This window comes from Mustela nivalis (assembly GCF_964662115.1).
Source record: "Mustela nivalis genome assembly, chromosome: 9".
Lineage (NCBI taxonomy): Eukaryota > Metazoa > Chordata > Mammalia > Carnivora > Mustelidae > Mustela > Mustela nivalis.
This window is the reverse complement of record NC_139028.1, coordinates 21456765-21481434: the sequence shown is the minus strand read 5'-3', so window position 1 is coordinate 21481434 and position 24670 is coordinate 21456765. Positions and strand designations below refer to the sequence as shown.

The window sequence follows — 24670 nt, the reverse complement described above, 5'->3', positions numbered from 1 at the left end:
GTCTCCCACCCATGGCTGTGGTTCTGCTGGGCATGTGTCTGGTGCTCCCTAAACATCCCCGGAAAGAATAGGACTTTTCCGGTCCCTCGGCGCCCAAAGGGACCTGGGGAAGGGAGTCTGGAAGGGTGCGGGAGTCAGCTGAGTGGAAGAGGGTCTTGAGTTCTGCAGGTTTGCAGAGTGGTGCTGTGCCCTGGTTACTTTTGCAGGAACCGTGGGCACCCTGGACCGCTTGGAGGTCATGGGCATGCAAATAGCAGTCCTGTCCCTCTTAGTCACACATCCTCTCTGTGGGGAACCAAATTCTTCCACATTTTCTTTTCCCTGCTTTGCAGTCCTGGAGGGCAGGTAAGATGGTGCAGTCCCTGTCTTTTTGACTGAGGACATGGAGGCTTAGAAAGGCTGGTGGCTTGCCTGAGGTCACACAGCAGGTCCGGGGTGAGCTCCGGGAGAGAAAGCAGTTCACCAGACGCCTACCAGGGCTCTGTCAATTGTACCCCACTTCTGTGCTGCTCTGAGAGCTTGCTGAAGCTTTGTCCCTGCTCTGAAGGTTCAAACAGGGACCTGAGAAGGAGGGGAACCCCTACCCCCATAAAGGCTGGAGTGAGGCCCTCGCTACTCCCCCTTTCATGGCTGGGTGATGCATGGCTGCTGCGGCCACTCACGGGTGCCCCTTGGGCCAACAACCTTCCTCTTGGCACGAGGCAGAGATTTGGGCTACTGGGTGGTCAGTGCCTCAGTTTCCCTTTTATAGATTTGTTCATGCCTATCACCTGGCAGGTGGGATGAGGCTAAATTAATGTTTATTAGAGGGCGTCTGCATTCTGGGCTGACAGGTGCCTTGTGGTGGTAAAGTATGAGCCTGCGGTAAGTGCGGGACGCTATTGTTTTACACCTGAGGGTGATGTTTCATAATGGCAATGCACTGTCAGAGCCCTAAGCAGAAATGAATGGTTTGTCTCATCCTCCCCTGCTCCCCCAGACTCAGAAGACAGCAGCTCACATCCCGAGGTGAGAGAAATATGAGGCTACTCACCTTTTGCTATCAATCTGCCGTTTCATCAGCCCTGACAGGTGGCTGGACAGTCCCAGTCCATTCATCAATTAAATCTACCCATTTGTAGTTGTTGAGAACCCCGTGTCCTTGGCTCTGGCAGGATCCAAGGCTCAGAGTGCAGGAAGGCTGCTCTCATTGCGACTGGGGCTCCTGGTGGGAGCAGAGGGGGTCTGGGGAAAGGGGCAGGCTCGCAGGCGGGGCGCGTGGTGCAGATTTCCAGCAGGGAGAGCTGGAAACTAGGACTGTGTTAGGGGTGGAGTTGAGATGAAGGGAAGGATAGGGAGAGGTACCCAGCCTGGGAAACCAGATTCTGTGGTTTGTCTTCAGTGTGGTTCACACAATAGAGCAGCTCTGTCCCTGGGCCCTCAAGTAAGGGCACGCTGGCTAGGCTCCAGTCCCAGCTCCGGCATGGACACCGTATTTCTTTGGAGAAGATAGTTAACTTTGAGTCTTAATTTCCTTATCCGTGAGGTCAAAATAACATTAATACCATCCCCTAGGGAGCCATGAAGATTAAGTGAGATAATATCTGTAATGGGTCTAGCTCTGAGCCTGACCTACAGTTAACAGCGAAAGCTGTGGTGGTGGTTCTAATTGCTGACGGCGTTATTATTACTGAGGGCTATAGCATAAACATTTTCTTACCCTGTTCTTGAATCCGATAATTCTAGAATTCCTCTCTGTCAGGAACCTTTCTCAGCTTCCCAAGTCCATTTTTCAGGCACAATGTAGAGTCCTTCTGTCCCGTGATGGATTTTGGCTCCCCTAATCCATAAAGCTGCCACGGAGAGTGTCTGATTAACTAGGTTGTCTGAGGAAGCATCCAGAACCCCAGAGTGATGTCCCTGCTCCCACAGGCTAAGCATTGTCTGAAATGTCGACTTCAACGGTGGCCCCTCCCATAAGGAGTGTGTGTGTATCTATGCGTGCAGGTGTATTAATCTTGTACTTGGCCATCCAAATGTGGATGTTGGTTGCAGGTGGTGTTTGAGGAAGGTGAAATCCACCTTTTTATTATTGCAATCATCTACTTGTACAGAAGACAGACTTGGGGCTCAGATTTCCCGTGTCTGCATCCCAGAGCCCTCACTCAGCGGCTGTGTGGTCTTGGGTAAGTTGCTTTGATTTCCCAGGGCCATACCTCCCTCATGCGTAGCCTGGGATGACACAGCAGTACCTACCACACAGGATTGTTGGAATGTTGAGAGAAGCCCCATCAGTCGAGTGCTTACGACAGTGCCTGGCCTGTAGAAGATGCTTCTCAGATGCTTGTTGAAGGAATCTCGCTAAGGAGATCTCCCAGAAAGTGAGCAGGCCCGTGGAAAGGGAGCCTGGCAAATTTGGGTGCTAAGGGAAGTCTTTCTAAGCCTTCTTTGCGGACCTGTGCAATGCTGTGATTGCATGATCTTGGACAGTACCCTAGCCACTGGGGGTGAGGCATGTTTCTGAGCTTCTGTGGGTCCCCTCACCCACCAACAGTGGGGCTTTCGCCAGGGGAGGCAGTGTGAGGAGGAGGAGGGAAAGGTTAGACCACGGCCTCCCCGAGGGCCTTGCAGCCGCTAGGGGTGCGGTGTCTGGAGGGGACAGCAAATCCCTTTGCTGTCGGGAGGATGCCCCAACACCCCAGCAAGGAGCCCACGAGTGTGTTTTCCAGCACTGCTGCTAATGGCTTCATCGGAGCTCTTTATGAGATGATGTGAATTGCTCTGACCAATGAGGCTTAATCGCCTCCCTCAACGAGCTGCCCGGTATATTCCCCCTGGAGGCTCGGCTCAGAGTTAAGCCAAGAATATTAATACAGTCTGGATGCAGGCCCTCCTCCTCCTCATAAAGTTGTGGAAATTGAGGTCAAGTTGGGTCCCCTGCAACGTTCTTTAAGTAAGCAGCGGAGTGGTCTGTTTGCTCCTTGGTCTTCCGGGTACAGGGGAGGGGCTTGCAGCTAGAGACCTCAGGGGAGGGGCTTGCAGCTGGAGACCTGGGACTGGGCCCTCTCTTCTCCAGGGCTGTCCCCACTCGTTGTTCCAAGGTGGCCCTTGTTAAGGTGGCTCCTTAGCAGGGAGGAAGGATTGGATTCCACTATTCAGGGCTGTGGGCCATCAGGCGGGAGAGATGGAGGCCACATGCCAGCGTGAGGGCTGCAGACAGCTGTCCTCAGGGTCAGGTGGCCCTGCCCCCATCAGGCGGCTGCGGGCTGAGCAAGTTCTCCCGCGTGATGGGGCGCTGTAATGGGAACCCGTCAGACAGTCAGATGCATGAGGTCTTTGCAGCCCCATCCACCGCACCCCCCCCCGCCACCCCCAGCATTTTATAAGCGAAGGAGCGGAGGATCAGAGAGGGAAGTGTCACCACAGTTGGTCCATTTCGGGGCCAGGTTGAGAACCTGGGTGGGCCTCTTGCTTCCTGCCCAGATCTTATCCACCCACCGGAGCGCTGGTCCTCATTCGGCCCTCGGGGGCTCGGCCTTTCCCAGAACGGCCTCCATGATGGGAGACCCTCTCAGCATCTCCTGTCCTTTTCTCTGCCCCAAGCAAGCATCCCCCTTCCTCTTAACAGCACCGTCCCGAGATCCTTCGCCTTTTCCCTGTGTGTGATAGGAAGTGCACGAAGACCCTCCCTAAGAGGGATGGGTTCACATTTTTTTTTTTCAAGATTTTAAAAATTTATTTATTTGGCAGACAGAGGTCACGAGTAGGCAGAGAGGCAGGCAGAAAGAGAGGAAGGGAAGCAGGCTCCCCGCTGAGCAGAGAGCCTGATGCAAGGCTCGATCCCAGGGCCCCAGGATCATGACCTGAGCCGAAGGCAGAGGCTTAACCCACTGAGCCACCCAGGCGCCCCTGGGTTCAAATGTCTGTTCTGTAGCTTATTACCTGTGCGATCTCTGGCATGTCACCTAACTACTCTCAGCCTATAGAAGGGGATGATTAAAAAAAAAGAGAGGTGATGCCAGCTCTTCTCAGGGTTGTGTGGATGAATGGAGGTCATGGTGTGAACCTGCCTGCTGTGTAGCAGGTGCTCAATAAAGGCTTATGATCCAAGCAATTTCAGCGTCTCTCCTAATGTCAACAGTGGAGGCCAATAGTGGATCATGGCTTCGGACCCTTTGACCTAGAAGAGCGATGGCCAATCTCTTCTCCGTGGGCTTGGCTTGGCTTGGCATGGAAAAGGGGATGTCTTTACCTTTTGCCACTCTCCTGCGAGGCTGGAAGCTTCTGTGGGACAGGAACTGTCTCCTATCTACCATGCCAGTGGCTGGGGTGTAGTTGGCACTTAGGGGATGCTTCCTGGGTGACTGGTGTTTGAAACATGAATGGGGGTGGGCGCACGCCTCAGGGGCCTGGGAGGTTATTACCAAAACGCGGATAATCAGCCCGTCCTCTCCCCTTTCCCGCAGCTCGCCCTGAAGATGTTGGCACCAGCCTCTACTTTGTAAATGACTCCTTGCAGCAGGTGACCTTTTCCAGCTCCGTGGGGGTGGTAGTGCCCTGCCCGGCTGCGGGCTCCCCCAGTGCGGCCCTTCGATGGTACCTGGCCACGGGGGACGACATCTACGACGTGCCGCACATCCGGCATGTCCACGCCAACGGGACGCTGCAGCTCTACCCCTTCTCCCCCTCCGCCTTCAATAGCTTTATCCACGACAATGACTACTTCTGCACCGCGGAGAATGCGGCCGGCAAGATCCGGAGCCCCAACATCCGCGTCAAAGCAGGTAAGGGGCCGGCCACCTGCTCCCTGCGGGGTGGTGGTGGGGGGCTCCGTCCGGAGGGTGGTGATGGGCCACAGGCAGAGCCCCCCTCCTGGGGAGACATGGGTGCCTTGCTGAGGGGGTGGCGTTGCAGAAGTCCGCCTCTCAGGGAGAGTTTTTGAGCCTTTTGGAATCTTAGCTCCCAGTTTACTGCATGGCCTTAGTCAAAGAAAACACTTCTCTGTGTCTATACTTTCTCCTCCGGGAAGCTGAGACCGGTACCTGTCCCAGTCATTGCTCCTTGCGACGGTTAACCGAGACAGTGCTCCTTTCAGTCCCGGGTTCATTTCAGGGCTCGATTCTAGGAAAACACACCCAGTTGAGTTTCTTTCTTTTAAACACCCTTTTATTGAAACATCTAAAGAAAAGGGTGCATATCATAAGTAGATCGCTTGGTGAATTTTCACCAGCTTTAATATCCAGATCAAGACACACAAGATCAGCACGTCAGAAGCCCCCTTCATGGTCTTTTCTGTCACCATTCTCCTGGGGGAAAACCATTGTCCTGACTTCTCACAATACAGATGTTTGCCTATTTTTGTACTTTATATAAATGGAGTCCTACAGCAGGTATTTTCTTGAATCCTCTGTACACTATTGTGTTTGTGGGATTTGCCCCTGCTGCTGTGCCTTGTTGAATGGGGTCGTTCATTGTCATGGCTGTGTGGTGTTCTATTGTTCGACTCTACCGTGTTTATTTATCTATTCCGCTGTTGATGGATCTTTGAGTAGACTCTGCCTCCTGAGAACGGGCATTTAGGTAAAATTCATGACGGAAAATTTGAGCAGTGAAGCATTTTGGTCTTCGGAAGGGCCGACAGAGGCCAGGAAGTAGGGGTATCTCAGCTCTTGTCTTTAGAGAAAATAGAAAAGCTCATTTCTCTGGGCTAGGTCTGGAGTTCAGGGAATGGCTTAGATCAGCTTTTCTTAATGAGGATGTCATGAAACACTGGTGTGTTGTCATCGTTTCCAAGGTGTGCCTTAAATCGTAATGAAACACTGAAGTTTGGAGAACAGTTTCCTTAGTAGAGCTTTTTTGGGTGGGAGAGGACGGGTAGCATTTTAGCTAGCCCACTGTGATGGTGCCGGGCTCTGGGGTGTCATCTTTCCTGGTGAGTGTGTCGGGGGAGAAGAGTAGGCTCCGGGGAAGGCCTCCCAACCCGCCTGCCAAGTGACGGATCCTGCAAGTTCTCTGACTTCCAGGGTCCTTCTGCCTTGGGAGTGCCTCTGAGGTTCCAAGTAGCTAGGAATGGGTGTATACAGGGGTGAAGTGGGGCGGACGCTCTTAATTAAAGAGCTAGTCTTCTTCCTGTTGGCTTGCTTTGAGGGGAGATGTGAGCTCTTGGAACCCAGGACCAACTCCAGGGTATCTCCTGGGGCTTCCCGTGGAACTTCTTTTCAGGACTAGTTCCTTCGCTCTGCTCCCCTCACACCACCAGGTGCTGAGCTGGGAGGCCCAAGGCCGGCGTTTGGTGTAGCCCTGGCCTCCAGCGCCTGGAGGATTGGGCTAAGAGGAAGTAACATCCTATTTCCTGTTACATGCCTGTCACTGGGTTAGGATGCAGTTTTCACAATAATCCCATAAAGTGTTTCTTAAAAGTGAGGGACTGAGACGAGGAGAGGGTACATGGCTTGGCCAAGGGCCCATGGCCCGTGGGTCAGAGGTGTCACTGGAACGGTGAGCAACCTTTCTGTGGTGCTTCCCTGGGCCAGGCCTTCGACACGCTGCTATCACCATTGTTGTGTCCTTTTACAGATGAGGAAACTGAGGCTCTGAAGGCCAACCAGCAGGGTCATGCAGCACTCAGAGGAGGAGGCAGGGGCTGCTGGCCTGTTCCTCACCTCTGGTCTCTGCCGGCTCGCTGGGACTCTCCAGGGGGTGCTCCCCCAAACCCCAGTTTTTTTTACTCTTTCACTTTGCTTTCCTCCTGTGTTTACTCCCCCTTGGCCTCCTGCCTGCTCCCCTCACATCCCTGGCTGTGCCCCGCTCACACCCATGGAAGGCCAGACCACTGCCCCGAAGAACAGGCAAAGCGGCTCTTCTCTCCTCTCCCTTTTCTCTGTCCCCCCCGCCCCCCCTCCAGCTGTATCTCTTCCCCGGCACGTCACCCAGAAGCAGGGGAAGAAGAAAGGCCTGAGGAGGCTGGGCAGGGCTGGCCAGACTAGAGACACAGCCAATTAAGCGGCTCTTTATGAAGCCAGAGGGGCTGCAGGTGCACAGCCAGAGGGCCGCGGGGCCCTGAACATCACCCTGGCAACCGTGGCCGGGAGAGCAGGAGGGCACGCTGCCCAGGTGCCTGCTGAGGGACAAGGTCGGGAGGCAGTGGGGATCTGGATGCACCAGCGCTGCTTGGCAGAGGAGGGGCGGGAGGATGGAGTGAGCCCCAGAAGAGGCCAAGCAGAGAGGACAAGGCAGAGGCAGAGGCCGAGGATGGCCCCTGGGCCCCACCTGCAAGGCCCAGCCAGCCCACCCACCGGACCCGACTTGTAGACGGGGGAGGCAGGTGACTGTGCCCCTTGAAACCAGCCCTGGGACTGAGGCAGGGGGCCTCCACTGCATGTGCTGCAGGGAAGAGCGAGCTAGATTTTGGAAGCAGGGGCAAGCCTGGGGGTCAGGCTGCAGGCAGTGTCAGGAGATCGGAGGAAACAATAAGGATACTTTGTTTCAGAGAATTTTGGAGACTGTCCATTTTCAGTCAATCACAGTTTTAAATATTCTCTTCCATTCTCCTTATAAACCACCAAGCCCTTCTAGAAAGTTCCATGTGTTAACGATATTTTTCCCAGGCCACCTTTCACATTGATGTGGCACAAAAGTCTGTGGTTGAATCACGTGTCACAGTTCCTATTTTTGGCAAATGATGGTCACCGTGCTCCAGCTGTTGGCCCCACGGCCCAGGAATAATGTAGGAAATCAAGTGTGGTTTCCTTAGAGGAATCCTATCACATTTCCTCGTTACCTACATACCCTCTTGCTGGATGCGATCCCAATGTTGGAATTAGGTGCTACCCCAGGCCCCTCCAATCCAATGGTTTATTAAATACTGAAATCACAAAGGTTCGAAGTTGGACTCACGGCCTTGCAGGGGAGACTGGACGTTTCTGAGGGAGCAGGGAGGAGGTTGCTCAGGCAGGAGTAAGATCACGGCAGGAACGTCTGGGCTAGTTAAATGGGAGGAGGGGGAGGTGGTGTTGGGGGGGGAGGCCTGGGGCTGCCGAGGGACCTGAGGTGGCTCTCTGTTCCCTTCTTGGGCCCCCACTGTGTCACAGTCTTGTGACACCCCCTTTCCTCACCCCCTCATCTCTCTGCAGTTTTCAGGGAACCCTACACCGTTCGGGTGGAGGATCAAAGGTCAATGCGTGGCAACGTGGCTGTCTTCAAGTGCCTCATCCCCTCTTCAGTGCAGGAATATGTTAGCGTTGTGTCCTGGGAGAAGGACACGGTCTCCATCATCCCAGGTAAGGAGCCCTGTGGGGCCGCGGCAGGCAGGGGTGCTGCAGGGCGGGGGGAGAGATGGAGCAGAGGTGATGAGCTGGTTGTTGAGCTGAGCTCTTGAGGTTGGTTCCGGTGACTGATTCATTCTCAGGGTTCTGTGACGCTTTGGCCCCAAAGCGTCTCTGGTTTCGTCTTGGTATGTGGTACGTCTGTGCCGGTCAGTGAAACCCAGGTGCTGGGGGCCTCTGCTGGGCGTGCCGATGTCCCATCAGATAGAGGATGGATCCTACTCCCCCTAAAGAGTGGGACCCCCATCTTTCTGGCTCCTGGGTCTTTGCTTGCCCTTGCTCTTTGCAGTGGGAGGTAAGGCTGGAAACCCCTTTAAAGTGATGGGCTTCAAAGTGGGGGAGGGGAGCCCGGAGCTGGCGGTTGTCCGTGTTCCTGCGTGGAATGACTAGAGCTTGAGCACCGGACCAGACCTGAGTTTCATGTGTACAAGAGTCTTTTTTTTTTCTCTTGAAGTTGGTTGAAGATCCTGTTAGGATTCTAGTGGGCCTCGCCCTTGCCTGGTATTGGGGGATGAGGTTGGTACCATGTCGTAGGCTCGCCTTGTTAGAGCTGGCCTTCTGTTACTCGTTCCCTTTCCCTACAACTGGAGGTCAGGTCTGGAAACCTTAAGAGAGGACCTCGAGTCCTCAAAATACCTCTTGGCCTCTCGCTACAAAATAGAGGGTTTTCTCCCCCCATGGCTCCGACGTGACTGCCTTCATCCCAGCATCAGGTGTGGACTCTCCTGTTTTTTCTTCATTTCTCTGCGGAGGACCTTGGTTTTCCCTTTCTGTGAAACAGGGGAACTTGGCCAGGTGCTGAGAGCCCCCGTGCAGCCCCAATGTCCCATCGTTGGTGAGACGGAATGATTCCAGCTGCCAGGTTTCCGGGTTAGCCGGGGGAGGCAGACATCAATGCGTCACACCTGTAAAGCCCAGGTTCTTAATCCTGCTACACCCCTGAGTCCCCGGGGAGCTCTTTGAAAAACACTGGTGCTTGGGACCGACCCCAAATCAGTATCTCTGGGGGAGAACTGTGATCAGTGTTTTTAAAGCTCTTTCCACGGTTCCGACAACCTAGCTAGAAGAGTCCATACTTTGGCTTATTTATAGCCAACACCACAGGCTACTCTTCTGGAGACGTTAATTTGTGTTTTGCCCCTGGTACCTTTTCCTTCTCAGTTCCAAGCAGATGGCCAGGCCGTTATGTCTCCTGGCCTCAGAGCTCCTAGCAGGACGGGAATCCAGATCTACTTAAAGACAGCTGCTCTTCCTGCCTTTTGTAAAACCATAGGCTAATAGGAAAGGTTGGGATGGGTGTCCTGGCTGGGAAAGAGAGCCTCTGAGGACAAGGAACAAATGGGAGACAAACGAATCCCGGGGATGGGGAATGGGACTGTAGGCTGCTTAGTGGGTGCAGCTGGGCAAAGCGGTTGGTCCCCACAATGGGTGGCTGTGTGAGGCTCCACGCGGTCTGGGATGGGGGCCAGTGTTCTGCATCCAGAGGAGGCATTAGGTGCACAGCCAAAACCCAAAGCGATCATGCAGGGAGGGACAACCGGGTGGGGAGAGATCCCAGGCCTTGGCACATCCCTGGGGGAAGCCCCAGTAATGAAGACTGAAGGTCCCACTTATCCAACTGAGTCAGACTGAAGGCACTTTGCAGAACATAAATGTGGTATTTCTTACACACTTGAGTTTATGGACTCAGAGTTATACTCATTAAAATATCATTAATTATTGGTAGTAGTATTAAATAACAATGATTATTATCAGAGTGCTTACTGTATGCCAGGCAGTGGCTAAGAAACTTCCATGTTTGATCTCATTTTGTCCTTATAAAAATCCGGACGTGTATTTTTTCCCTCCACTTTAGAGAAGAGGAAACTGAGGTTCCCAGGAGTTAAGTCACTTCTTCTGGGTAATGGATCTATTAAGCAGGGGGCCAGGGCTGGAACTCGGGTCTCTTCCTCCAACCTGTGCACTCCCCCCACACAGAACTGCCTCCCTGCACCATACAAATGTGTCCAGCAGAGCGTGACTCCAAGGCTTTAAATGTGTGCTCTAGATAAGGATGGCCTTGACCTCAGGAAGGGGAAGAAGGTCAACATTGGGTTTTAGGGAAGGCTTTGTGGGGTTGAGGTGGGTGCAGTGAGGAAGCGCCTGAACCCTGGCACCAGACTGTCTGGGTTGAGACCCAGCCCACTGCTTGACCAGCTGGGCAGGTCACTGGCCCCACAGTGCCTCAGTTTCCCCAACTGTAATAAAATGGGGATAATGACTGACCTACTTTATAGGGTTCGAGAAGTTAATCTGTTCGGAAACATTCTGAACTCTGCCTTACACCTAGGACAGCTGTGGCTGTGATGATGATGATGGTGTATCCCTTTTTACTACATCACCGGCTCCGTGTCCCCCATTAGACTGAATTTCCCAGGATGGTAGCTGGCTGGTTTTCATCCACACGTCTCTGGCTTCTGGCACACCCCTTTGCACGTGCAGGGCAGGTGCTCAGTCAGTGCTCCAGGGGAGTATGGATGGATGGTTGGAACAGTTCTGAAGGAATGTGGGAACAGCACTGATGTAAGGGTGAGCGCAGTGGGTGCAGGGAGGTACGAAGTCTAGCTCAGATGGGAGAGAAGGCGGGTTTACCTGGCTCCTGTGCCTAGGAGCTGGAGGCAGGGAGCTTCCCCAAGGCGACCCTTGTAGTTGGTGCTTCAGGGCTGTCTTTGATGTAAAGACACGGCTGGTAGCCCCAAAGGGCATAATTATCAGGGAAGCGGGCTTGACGCTAATCTGCAGGGCTCTGGTCAACTTTGGCTCTTTAGCACCCCTCTCTTTCCTTTAGCCTTGGAGAATTTTCCTCCCCCACCCCAACCTCCATCCATAATCATTCTAGATCCTTCTACAGCTCTGGTGTTCATCCAGGGACAGACTTCCCAAAGCACATGAATCCGACTGACACGTTCCTGGAGGAATGTGAGAGAACCAGAGACTGGAGTTTTGCTTCCTCCGGGCTCTGGATGAGAGGCCAGAACGTGGGCCGCCATGCTGCCTGCTTTAATTTTGGAAAATGCAAATTGTTTATTGTTTTTTTTCCCCCCATAAAAATAGGATTCTCTGCCATCCATCTCACCCTGTACCCAGTGTGCATGTTGTCTGGGAGGCTGGATAGCAGCTTCTCACAGTGGGGGAAGATTTAATGGTTACGGAAGGATCAAGGAGCCCTTTATTTCCCCCTGACGCCTTAGGGTCAGCTTCTGGAGCAAAGAGAAAGTGTTGACTTTGATCTCTGGATGTGCAGGTCTGGGTTCAGATCCTCCACAGACCACGGGGCCAACAGGGGCAGGTGCTGGTGAGCAGGGGGAGGAATGGGAGGCCTTGCGGGTTACTCAGGGCCCCAGGACACATCACCAGGGGGAGAGCAGATGCCCTGTGAGGCGGGGACCCGAGGGGGTGAGCGTGGGCCCCGGCGAATGAGGAGCCTGCCCTTCAGCGCCTCTCTCTGAGGGGGTTTGGAAGGAATTAAAGGCTTGGTGCCTAAAACAGCTCCATGAGTTGGGTATTTGTTCCCAGGCCAGCCTTCCCAGCTGTCCACACTGGGGAGGGGCAGGGGAGCCTCCCTGCTGAAACTCTAAGCAGCTTTTTGACTGTGCTTTCCCCAGGGAGAGGCTGGAGAGACTAACATGCAACGTTTCCCAAAATGGTACTTTCCCCAGAGCTACCTACTACACGAGCCCCTTTCTTCCCCTGCCTTTCCCCCTCCTCCAAGCTGGTCCTCTTCCTTCCATTGGGCTACTTAAAGATGTAGGAGCCCAGAACCTTTCACCTATGATCTGGCAGACTCCTACCCTTTACTTCTCTCCTGGGGGCCTTGGTCTTGACAAGGAGAACCGGCTCTCCAGAGTGTGTGGGGTGGGGGGGAAGAGGGCCAAGGGCCGTGCACAAACATAAATAAAAATTAAGGCCTCCGGTGAAGCCGAGATGTGGTTTAATTTCCCATCTGCATGATCACCATTACAATGCATGTTATTGGATATAAAGATAAATCCGGCCCTGTTCCTAATAGCTTTTAATTTCCACCAGACCTGATTATATCGATGCGGGCTCCTTGTGGGAGTTTCCCAGCATGCTCTTCACCAGCATCCTGACTGGCTCTCTTGGCCCCAGAGGGGAGTTTTGGACACTGCTCAGATGTGGGCCAGATGTGTCTGCTGGTGCTCTGGAAGACCAGCCTGGATCAGCTCCCTCGTCTATGAGGATGGGGCTCTGGAACGCTGGGTTGTCATCAGGCCCTGCCTGGGCTGGAAGCCCTGTGCCTTGGGGGTGGGGGTGGGCAGAAACAGGGACAAGGGTGAATCTGGTCAGAGGGGTCCTTTCTGGCTAGCGGGGCAGTGCTCCTGGACCGTAGCCCACCTTCACCTGGGGAGAGAGCCTGTGAGCTCACCTCCCTGATTGTCCCCAGAGTTCCAAGTTGCTCCTGTGTTTTCACACCTGTTTTCACTTGATCTTGCTGTCCCCTCTGTGCCCATCCCTCCTCTCCTTATTGATACCCCACTCCTCTTTTGTCCTTTAAACTTGGTCCACATGTGTCGCCTTCCAGGAGACCTTGCATAAGCCTGCTGGCAGAGCTTACCGCTTCTCTGGTTCCATTCCCAGCGCACTCCCGTCATTTCCTCTTACGTGATAGGTGGTGGTTTCTGTCTGCCTGCTGCAGGGGGGTACACAGCTGTATCTTTTTCATCTCTTTATCCCCAGGGCCCTCGTAGCACCTGTCATAGCATAATAATAATAAGATTAATGATAATATCTATCATGTATTGAGACCTAAATTATCTCTAATCCTCACAATAACCCTTTAAGAGAGATAACATTTTTGTTTTGTTGGGTCTTTTCTCATTTTATAAATGAGGACATTGAAGCCCGGGGAAATTAAGCAACTTACCTAAGGTCTCGTGGCTTGTCAAGGCTGTAGCCTGGGTTTGAACCCGGCTCCTCCAGGCGCCTCTGCTTTCTGCTGCCTCCCCAGAGCGGGCTTCTCATTGAGAATGGACTGTCCTCAGGTTCCCACAGGGGAGGAACTCCTGTCTCCTGCACTTGCCTGGGGACAGACACGTGTCCCCAATCCTTGTACTGACCTTTGGCTGTGTGTTCAGTGACCAGAGGCTCTGGCTTTTCTGAAGGGCCACAGATCTCCAGCTGAAAGATGTGGGAACAAAACAGCCATTCTAACAAGAAGGCTTTATTGGGCACCGGCTCTGTTTTTGGCCCAGTGGGAGACACAAAGACCGTCCTGATCAGGGAGTTTAGGATTCCGTTCATGTTGTCAGCTCTGATGGGCAGAGACGGATAATCTCAACACAGTAAACAATCACATACGGTCTTGGTTTGCTTTGGAATGCAGATTCAACGTATTAATTGCATTTTGCTCGGGCTGATACGGAGACTACCTCAGATCCCATATGTCTACACCAACTTGGACGGGGGATGGAGCAGACAGGAGCGAGCTGGGTGGTGCCTGGAAACCAGTTTGGATGCTTCTAGGCCACAAGCGGATAGAGTCAGGGACTGTTAGAGCTGGAAGGGCTCTGGAGGTCCTGGGGCAGAGCCTTCACACTTACTGATAAACCCAGGTCAAGACCGAGGTGCTCTCGGGCTCCCCTTCTCCCCTTCTCTCCTGACATTCTCAGGACATGCTATTTTATCTGCTCATGGGATGCTTTGCTTTTACTCTCAGACTTCGTTCTTTGTCTATCGAAAACCTACCCATCTTTCAAAGTCTGGTTCAAATACCACTTTTTTCCATGATGTCTTTTTCCGGTTTCTGCTATGAATGGATTGAAAAATCACCCTGATTAACCTTCTTCGAGGGGGATCCTTTTGTGAACTCCCTCCGGACTTTCTCGGTTCCTTGCTGGGAACTGTGTTTTGTCCTGTAATATTTGAAATCTGTGTTATCCTCATGCCGGGAAGATAGAACCAGCAAGAGCAGGCGCTGTGTTTTCTGCGGGGCCCTCTCCCTTCCAGTCCCGCTGAAGATGATTAACGATGATGACACGATGCCAGTCTCTCCCCGCATTGAGTGCTCATGTGGCAGGGAGGAAGGTATTTCAGGGTTTAAGGTGCCCGGTCCCTTGGTCTTTATTTCATGGAACTGCTCCAGAGTGACCCAGAGAGAGATGGTTTCTGTGGGTTCCCTCTGTGATGCTCTGCTGTGTGATGCAAAGTTGGGGGATCTCTGGTTCACCTGGGGGACTCAGTCAATTAAGCATCTGCCTTCGGCTCAGGTCACGATCCCAGGGTCCTGGGATCGAGCTTCTCCCTCTGCCCCTCTCCCTGCTCATGCTCGCTCTTGTTGTCTCTCTTTCATTTCTTTCTCTCTCTCTCAAATAAGTAAATAGAACCTTAAAATATATATATATTTTTTAAATAATCGGGACTCTCCTTTCTTGACTCTTTAGGGCCATATAGAGAAAAGGGGTTGGAATGGTTATCTGGGCTAACATGAAGAAAATGGTGCCCTCAAGACAATTTAACCAATGGGGTTTGGACCCCTGCTGGGTGATGGACATGGGGTCAGGCCTTGCAGAAGAGTTGCACTTGCCCGTGACCTGCTTGTTCCCTTCAGCAGCTCCAGGGTAGGGACTATGGTACCATCCCGCGAAGAGGATGAACCATGATGCTTTCTGATGGCGGCCCTGTGAGGCCTCGTGAGGGGAGGGAGGCCTGTAGTCGAGTCTTGAAATCCAAGGGCCTTGGGGGCAGAAAGCATACTTCGGGTGGAGGTGGCAGCAGGGGTGAAGGCAGGCAAGGAGGCGGAGGACGGGGTGATTTGGAGGGTAGGTGAGGTGCTGAGAGCAGTCTGAAAAAGATGCCAAGCCATGGAGGTCCTGCCAGTTCTAGAAAAAGAAAAAAAAAAAAAAGGTATGTGTGGAGGGGGAATACGATAATAATGACTCGTACTCGTTAAACCCTTCCTCCGTTGCCAGGCTCTGTTCAAAGCGTTCTCTGTGTTTAGCTCATTTGGCCTCACAGCAATCTGATGAGGGGTTATTACTCCCCCATTTCAGAGATGAACAAACTGAGCCTCGGTGAAAATAAACGAAGCACCTAAAGTTAGTTAAGTGGTAGAGCCACAGCTTACCCTGATGCGTTCAGACTCCACTGTGTGTGCTCCGAAGCACGACATTCTATCACCTTGTGGAAACTTGACACGCGAAAATGTATTTTTAAAAACTGCTGCAAATCCACAAGGAGAGGGCGACCTGATAGAAAACCGGGTAACAGATGGGAGCAGACAGTTGACAGATGAGGAGGGACGCAGTGAAAAGAAGACAGACTCTGGTCTGCTAGTCCTAATTGGTGCTCTTGAGCGAGTTATTTTCATAAGCCTCAGTTTATTCCTCTGTGAAATGGGGATAATGGATCCTGTGCATGGAATCCTTCGGATGGAAATCAGGCCTCTGCAGAGACTTGGATTCTCAGGTGGAGAAGGAGTTGCTTAAACACAGCCGGGAAATGACCTCCCCCACCCCCGGGTTCATGACGTTGTCCAGCCTTGGGCCACATTGGACACGGGGCTGCCGGCGGAACGTGAGATGCTGAGAAGGCCGTGTGGGACTAGGGCTAGATAGAGGGCCACTGAGGCAGTTTTAACTCCAACAGTCTGTGATGGTATCTGGGCAGAATGAGGGAAACAGATGACTGAGACATGGACATTGCAGTATTCATCTCTGAATTCATTTGTGCCTTGCCCTGTACCTGATAAAAATTATGTTGCAGGAAGGAACGAAGGCCTGTGGTTTGGTACCAACACAGCGAAGATCCCTTCCACAAACTGCCAGGTCTAGTCTCAGCATGCTCAAACTCTGGCTTGGTAACAACTAGTATCTCCTAGAATCCACCATCCAGTGTAGGAAGTGCGTTGCACGCTCTCCGTGGAGAACCCCCATCACCTTCCCCGCTTTACAGGCGAGGAAGCAGGTGCAGTGAGGCTAGGGGTCCTGCCAGCAGGTATCTGGATGTCCTCTCATTCAATTCTCCTCTTTACTCTGTGAGGCAGGCCTGCTACCCCCATTCTTAGGTATAAAGGAAATGAGATTCAGAGAGGCCAAGCAATTTGCTCCAGGTCACGCAGCATTTCCGTGGCAGAGCCTACTGCTTGAACCCAGAGCCAAGCCCTTTTCCTCTAACAGGCTTTCATGCCTCCAGCCTAAGGGCTGTCTCAGGGCTGCTAGGCAATTACTGCTTTCCATACCAAGCCAGCTGCAGAAAGGAAAAGGCAGCCGGCCCTTAATTTTGTTGTTGTTTGTTTCTTGTCTGCTTTGATGGGGAAGGGGCATCAGATTCAGACAGCCTTAATGTATTCCTTGGGGTGCAGAGAGAAAATCCTACCTTCTCAAGCCATAAACCAGCCTTTACAGGTTCGAGATGACAGGGAGAGCTTCAGAATCAGCAGAGAAATTCTCTCCCTCGTCGAGGGCCCGGAAAGGAGATGATGATCATGGTGATGATCATGGTTAGTAGGAAAAGAAGTGATCACTTACTGAGCTCTTAGTTGATCTGTGCTTTTCAGGAGTCATTTTCTGGAATCCCCCGAGTGTCCTGTATAGCGGCTGCCATTATGAGCTCCGTTTTGCAGGCGAGAAGCCTGATGTACGGTGAGCTCAGTCACCTGCTCGAGGCCACAGAGTAAGGAGCTGAGCCCAGAGCCGTTTGATGTCAGCTCTTGGAGATGACTTGGGCCACCTCTCAAACCATACATACCCTATGGTCTCTGTCAGCTTCTCTCTGTATGGAGCTCTCTGGTTTATAAAGCCTGTTGGCAGGCATCATCTCAGTGAATCTTTCAGTTCCATCTGAGGGGGCCGTATTCTTAACCTCGCCTCACAGACAGGGAAACCAAGGCTTGTGGGGGGGATCACGAGGCCTGCCCAAGGTCACCCAGCCAGGGAGGGCAGATACAAGAACTCCAGTCGGACGCCTGCCCCTCAGAGGCCTGTGAGACCCCACCCAGACCGCATGCCCTCAGTTCCGCGGTCCCCCTTCCAGTCTCCCGGCAGGCAGGCTGCTCTGCGTTTGCACGCCAGTTGGTTGGTTCCAGAACCATCCGCCACGGCTCCGCAGTCGAGCAAAATTGTCTGTGTTCACAGGTGCCTCTGGCGGTGTGTGCATGTGTCGTGTTTTGCTTTTCCATTTAGTTCATGGCAGGTGCCGCATTTCCAGAGCGCCCACTGGGTGAATTTCCGCAGATTTAAGACAATTGCAGGCAAATGCTTTGCCCTGAGATCACGCCGTGGCAGTGGACATGGAGCAAGCGGCATTGTTTGGTTAAGTTGGCACCTCTGTAAGTTACCCTGAAATCAGAGCGGAATTCTTTATAGAAGGTTATCCTACACATAAATCATCATTAGACTACCTCATTTTTGTTTAATGCCTACCTAACTGTGCTGTAGTCTAAAAATGTGTGTTTAGTGAAGTCAAGGGTTGCAGGGAAATTATAGGGTTTTCAAAAACCCATTTGCTTTGCTGGTGTTCACATCAGAATCAATCTTGCCTTTCGTTCTCAATCTCATTGCAAACATGCAGCATTGCTCGCCGAATTCTGGCATTTAATGTAGGGTAGCATTTATTCAGAAGAAGCCAACGGTGCTTACAGAATGGGAGAGCTATGTATAGATGGCGCTTCCTGCCAAGCCTGTGATTTTGAACTCTGTTGCGTATCAGTGAGACCTCATGGCCAGGACCTGAGCTGCGTGGGGACGGGGCAGCGGTAGCGAGCAGGGGCCGGCACTAGGGAGCTGTGGAAGGAGAGTCTGTGTCCCCCGATGCCACCAGCTTTGCTGCACCCCCTCCCCTCCGCACACAGTAGGTTCTCTGCTGCGGTCTGCTGTCCTCTCATTCAATTCCCCAAAGGAGGTAGGGGCTGACCCTGACCCTTGGACTCGGAAGGGTGTGGCTCTGCGGCTGCTAGTCCAGCCCTCGTTTGCTCTCTTCCTGGGGGAGCAAAGCAGAATGGGTGTCCGCTTGGGCCTGGGAGACCCGCTCCACTTACTCCCTGTGGGCTGTGGGACCCTTTTTTTTTTTTTTTTTAAAGATTTTATTTATTTGTCAGAGAGAGTGAGCGAGAGCGAGCACAGGCAGACAGAGTGGAAGGCAGAGTCAGACGGAGAAGCAGGCTCCCTGCGGAGCAAGGAGCCCGATATGGGACTCGATCCCAGGACGCTGGGATCATGACCTGAGCCGAAGGCAGCTGCTTAACCCACTGAGCCACCCAGGCGTCCCGTGGGACCCTTTTTGATCTCCAAGATTTACTTTCAGTGGCTGTGCAGATGAGAAGTTAGACACTTCTCCTAGGTGGAGAAAATAGATTTTCTGGGGATAGTTAGAGGGTTTCTAGATAGATGTGGCTTTGGGGTGATTTTGTTTGTTTGTCTTTTTACAACCTTTATATGTACTTGTCCGCTTTGATTTGTGTGGATCAGACACAGGAGAGCCATTCCAGGATTAGTCACATCTCCTCCAGGCCCCAGAGGGTCTGCATGCGGACAGAGCGAGCAGGGGGGAGCACCAAGGTAGGAGTCAATAGGAGCCGGGCTGGGGTCTCCTGACAATGGGGGTCACTTGGCCTTCAGGGCTGGATGCATAAGGCCAGGAGATTGAGGAGACGGGCCGGGGCAGGCTACTTCCCCAGAAGGCTAAGTCCAAACCCTAACATGATGTTGGCTTCTGTGGCCTAGCGGGCATCTTGCTGTGTTCCTGTGTCCGCCGAAGCCTGCCTTTCTCAGTGTGGAGCGCTGAGCTGGTGGAGCCAGGAACAGCCTTTTGTCTCCAGAACGGTAGTGCGGGGCTCAGAGGCCAGCACTAAGGCTTCTAAGTTGGAAGCACTTTCCTCTCACACCAGAGACTTCAACCCCCAGATCAGAGCCAGAACATACCTGAACAACCACATCTTTAGGAACTTGGACTCTCCTTTGTGAAGCAGATGAGAAAGTGGAAGAAAGAAGCCTGTGACCGTGAATGGCAGTGGAGGGGGCGAGGTGGGGAGTCTGGGTTTTGAGTTCAGCTACGAAGGGCACTGGAGTTGACCTCTGTGTGGTGGTCTGCGGGGCTCTCTGTCAAGGGATCCCCTCTGAGAGCATATGGCTGGGGACCTCTTCACCACCCCTCGGAGTGGGACACAGAAAGGAAAAGGCTTGTGTCTGGAGCATTCCAGAGCCTGTTTTTACTGACACAAATGTGGAGAGCCTGTGGTCCCTGTTCACAGCCTGCATCCGGGAAAAGGCACGGGCTCCATCGGGCGGTAGCGGACAGTGCCATGTCTTGTGTTGGCTTCATCCCCTGAATCTGTCTAAATGGCTGTATTGGCAGAAGCCACAATCAGTGGTTGCATTTTCAGTTCATTATTTAATTGAGCAAATGTTTTTTGAGCGCTTCCTGTGCACAAGATGCCGTTATATAGACAGGGATTCCCAAGGGTCTTTGCTTGAGGCTCTCAAGCGACTTGGAGAAATTCCTCTTATTACTCACGAAAGAAACTCATTTTAATCAAAATGTATATGTGTGTATGTGTGTACAATGAGTGTGTATGATATAGTTTGTGCATATTGAATGTGTGCTTATATGTGCTCATATACTCACACTCAGTTTAAGTTTTTATTTAAATTCCAGTTTAACATACAGTGTGATGTTAGTGTCAGGTACACAGTGTGGTGATTCTACACCTGGCATCAACAAGGGCCCTCCGTAATCCCCGTCACCTGTTTCCCCCCTCCCCCCCAAGTCCCTCCCCTCTGGTGACCCCCAGTTTGCTCTCTATAGTTAAGAGCCTGTTGCTTTGTCCATCTCTCTGTGTGTGTGTGTGTGTCCCTTTGCTTGTTTTGTTTGTTAAATTCCGCATATGAGTGAAATCATATGGTATTTGTCTTTCTGTGCCTGACTTATTTCACTTAGCATTATCCTTTCTAGCTCCAGCCATGTGGTTACAAATGGTAGGATTTTGTTCATTCTTATGGCTGAGTATACCATGCCATAGTGTGTGTGTGTGTGTGTGTGTGTGTGTGTGTATCACCTCTTCTCTATCTGACCTCTCTCACTGGACACCTGGGCTGCTTCCATAAGTTGGCTTTTGAGGATAATGCTGCTCTGAACATCGGGGGCCACGTTTCCCTTTGAATGAGTGTTTTTTCACCCATTGGGTAAATGCCCAGTAGTGCGATTGCTACTAAAAGTAGGGTAGCTCTACTTTTCGGTTTCTGAGGAACCTCCATACGGTTGTCCAGAGTGGCTGCCCCAGCTTACCTTCCCACCAACAGTTCGAGAAGGTTCTCCTTTCTCTGCGTCCTCGTCAACACCTGTTGTCTCTTGTGTTTCTGATGTTAGCCGTTCTGACAGGTGTAAGGTGGTACCTCATGGTAGTTTTGATGTACATTTCCCTGGTGATGAGTGGTTGGGCACTGTCTCGTGTGTTCACATTCACAGTTCTTGCCTCTGGAAAGAGGAGACTCACTCTCCTGTGTAGACCTCCCCTTGCCCACCCTGAAGCACCCCAGAGCTGAGACCCAAGGCAAACCCTTGACCCACTGCCTCTGGGGAAGGGCATCAGCCTAGAAACATCTAGCTCAGGAGTGGGCGAGTGCATAGACCTTGGCCTTTTCTCCAGAACAGAGGACCGTCGCCTATTCCCCTGTTCGTGTTCTGGGCAGGACTGAGGGTGAACTAGGTGTTCTGAGTTTTACAGAAAGCCTGGGCTCAATCGCTGTTTGATGAGGACTGTGAGGTGTGGCATAGAAAGGGTGGGCAGAGGCCTGAAAGAGAGAGCAACCCCAAGCCTGCCTCGGAGAGGCCTGCTGCCTAACAGACAGGTGAGCTTGGGAAACAGGTGACCCCGACATGAGGCAGAGTGTGATCAGGGCCCAGAAGAGACACAGCCCCTGGGGGCTCTGAGGCGGGGAGCCCTGTCTGGTGTGCCGGCAGCAGGCGCCACATAAGAAGTGGCATTTCCCATGGGTCCTGGAGAATGGATTGTTTTGGCAGGCTGCGCTCCTTACAAGGGAGAATGTTCTAGACCCGTTGACGCTCAACTTCAGAGTCACCTGGGGAGCTTTTAGAAAACTCTGTCCAGGCCCACCCCAGACAATTAAGTCCAGATCCCTGGAGGGTCAGATCCAGTCGTCCGTATTTGTGACATTCCCCTAGGTGATTCTGGGGAGCAGCTGGGTTGCAAACCCCTTGCTCTGCATCCAGGAGGCCGCGGGGATAAAGTCCTGGGGTGCTGAGAACAAAGCTGCGTGCTCTTCGGGGAAGCAGCCTGGCTTGACTGGAGCGCAGGACACACTCAGGGCTGGGCAGTAATTGAGGCCGTACTGAGCTGAATGTAATTAAATGGTAATGGGGACCCCGGGAAGATTTTGAGCAGGGAAATGGTCTGGACTTTGGGGAGTGGGTCTTCCGTGATGAAGGGGGTTCCCAGAAACATGAAGATCGTCTGTCTCTGTCTCTTGGAGTCTAAGTCTGCCTTAGACTTTCCCAGGAATTATCACTGGGCATCCTTCAGGAAGGCAGGTGGGCCTCAGAGTGTCAGCGGCATAGGGAATAAAGACAAGCTAAACAGTCTCTTTTGATAATATTAGTGAGTTAAACTTGTATTGTGCTTTTATAGTTCATAGCACACTTTATATGTGTTATATTCAGCCTCTCGTAAGGTTTCTGTGCAGCATGGACTGGTCACCCCCATTTCATAGGCACAAACAGAGGCTCAAAGAGTTTCCGTGACTTTGCAGTGCTGCCCCATCAGTCCCTCCTGTACTCGGGGATGCACCGCGGGCCAGAGCGTATTCAGTGTCTGGACGGTGGGCCAGACGCGGACCCAGGCATGGTGGCAGATGTGACGTCACGTCTGAAAGACAGAATATCTTTTCTGTCTCCCATGGTCTGTGGCCCACGATGAATGGGCAGAAACTTGGCTGCACCAGCAGTTACACAAGTGAATATGGTGATAACAGGAGGAGTCCCAAGGCCAGAAAGGAGGGTCCGAGCCGGAGGTGAGGCCAAGTTGTGCAGAGAGCCTGCTTGCCGGGTGTGAGTTACCTAGTACAGACGACCTTGGGTAGTCCTCCCAGTATTATGATGAGGAGGTGGGGATTACTAGCTTCATTTCAAAGATGAAGAAAACGAAGCATGTAGACTTGATGTAGCTCACCTAAGGCCCGCAGAGTTGGTAGGAGAGGACCGGGGACTCCATCCCAAGACACAAGGTGCTGGGGCCCCGCTCTTCACCTCTAGCCCATCCGTCTGGGTCTCCTGGGTCCCAGGTCCAGGGTCTTCCTCCGGACTGGGCTAGCAGGACTCCTCCTGCTGCATAAAACAAGACCACAAAAGTCAGGCTTCGGTCTGGGTGCCAGGGGTCCAGCTCTGAGGTCTCGATGGGGATGTCCAGATAGGAGGCCTCATCCAGAGGGAGAGAGTTCAGTGTGAGACCACCCTCCAGGCTGAGAGCCCGGTGTCCAGGCATGACCTCTTTAACACCTCTCTGCCTTTTTCCTTGCCCTCTCTTGTGTGGATCACTTGTCTGACGGTCACCTGCTCCCCAGGATGTGATGGAGACTGGGCCAGGCAGGTGGGGAGGGGCGCAGGTGTCCTGGCCCAGCTCTCTCATGATCTGATTTTGTGTCCCTTCTCTGGATGTCCATTTCCTCATCTGTAAGTGGGGGGCCTGGGAGAGATGATTTCCTAACACCCTTCCACCTTGGTTCAGTTTAACGCACTCTTTGGGCCCCCTGTGCTCCCCATCATCCTGGGCACCGGGGACACGGTGACAGGTCTGTGTCCTGCTGGGGAGATGGACGTGTCAAGAAAAGAGCTTCCAGGGGCGCCTGGGTGGCTCAGTGGGTTAAAGCCTCTGCTTTCGGCTCAGGTCATGATCCCTGGGTCCTGGGATCGAGCCCCGCATCGGGCTCTCTGCTCAGCAGGGAGCCTGCTTCCTCCTCTCTCTCTGCCTGCTTCTCTGCCTGCTTCTGATCTCTGTCTGTCAAATAAATAAATAAAATATTAAAAAAAAAAAGAAAGAAAAGAGCTTCCAACATGTATGTTCCTTAAAGAACCTCTTGCGTATGGGCAAGACAGGAATTGTCATGGTAACTGTGTTTGTGATAGCAAAAAATTGGAAACCAATATGGATAAATTAAATCGCTTAGATTTCTACAATGAAATACTATACTGCAGGGGAAATGCATGAAATAGAGCTTTACAAATCAGCCTGGACATGTCACGAAAAGTATGTTGAATGGGAAAAAAAGCAAATTGCGGAAGGATGCGTACGATATGGTGCCATGTGTATAAAGTTTGAAAACATGCAAAGCAGTCCCCTGCATTGTTTCTGGATACATACATATGTAGCAAAAGTATAAAAACATGCATGAGGATGGGAAACACCATATTTAGGGTAGCGCTTACCTCTGAGGAAGGAGGCAATGGGCTCTCACTGGAGGAAGCACAAGTGTTTGCAGAATGTCTTGTTTCTTAAAATGTTCTTCTTAAAAAGATCTGAAGAAAATAGAGCCAAAATAAACATGGATGATTTTATATTATTTTTATCCTTTTCTATAAACATGATAAATTTCATTAGAAAAGCACCTGTTTCGGGGTGCCTGGGTGGCACAGTGGGTTAAGCCTCTGCCTTTGGCTCAGGTCATGATCTCAGGGTCCTGGGATCGAGCCCCACATCAGGCTTTCTGCTCAGCAGGGAGCCTGCTTCCTCCTCTCTCTCTGCCTGCCTCTCTGTCTACTTGTGATCTCTTTCTGTCAAATAAATAAAATCCTTTAAAAAAAAATAGAAAAGCACCTGTTTCAACACAATAAATGCAAAATGTGGGGAGAAGGGCGGGGTCGCAGTTTGGATGACATTCCAGGGCTGAGCGGCCAGGAGTCCGGAGAGAGAGCAGGTTGTTGGTGAGTGTGGGGGAAGCCGATCCCAGGGGGATCTATTGGTGGAGCTGGGGAGGGACAAGTACATGTACCCACATCAGTGATGCCCTCCACGACCTGTTTCCTGCCCTCTCTGCCCATGGCTGCCTTGGGTAGTGTTGTTGCTCAAGAACTGATAGCAACAGTGGTTAAAAGTGGTGTAAATAGGGGTGCCTGGGTGGCTCAGTGGGTTAAAGCCTCTGCCTTCAGCTCAGGTCATGATCTCAGGGTCCTGGGATCGAGCCCCACATCGGGCTCTCTGCTCAGCAGGGAGCCTGCTTCCTCCCTCTCTCTCTCTGCCCGCCTCTCTGCCTACTTGTGATCTCTCTCTGACAAATAAATAAATTAATTTTTAAAAAAGTGGTGTAAATAAAAGAGGAGGAGAGACATGTCTGGCTCGGGATCCCTTTGTAATCTGTTTCCCG

The 24670-nt window shown here is 52.2% G+C and overlaps 1 protein-coding gene across 2 annotated transcripts in view; it reads left to right on the top strand.

The window, feature by feature from the left end:
- DSCAML1 (DS cell adhesion molecule like 1) overlaps positions 1 to 24670 on the top strand; it is a 339394-nt gene that overhangs the window by 11276 nt on the left and 303448 nt on the right. For both annotated transcript variants that reach the window (XM_082683408.1, XM_082683409.1), the window contains exons 2-3: positions 4446 to 4763; positions 8112 to 8258. In XM_082683408.1, coding sequence (XP_082539534.1) covers positions 4446 to 4763; positions 8112 to 8258 — 465 coding nt within the window. The remainder of the gene's footprint in view (positions 1 to 4445; positions 4764 to 8111; positions 8259 to 24670) is intronic.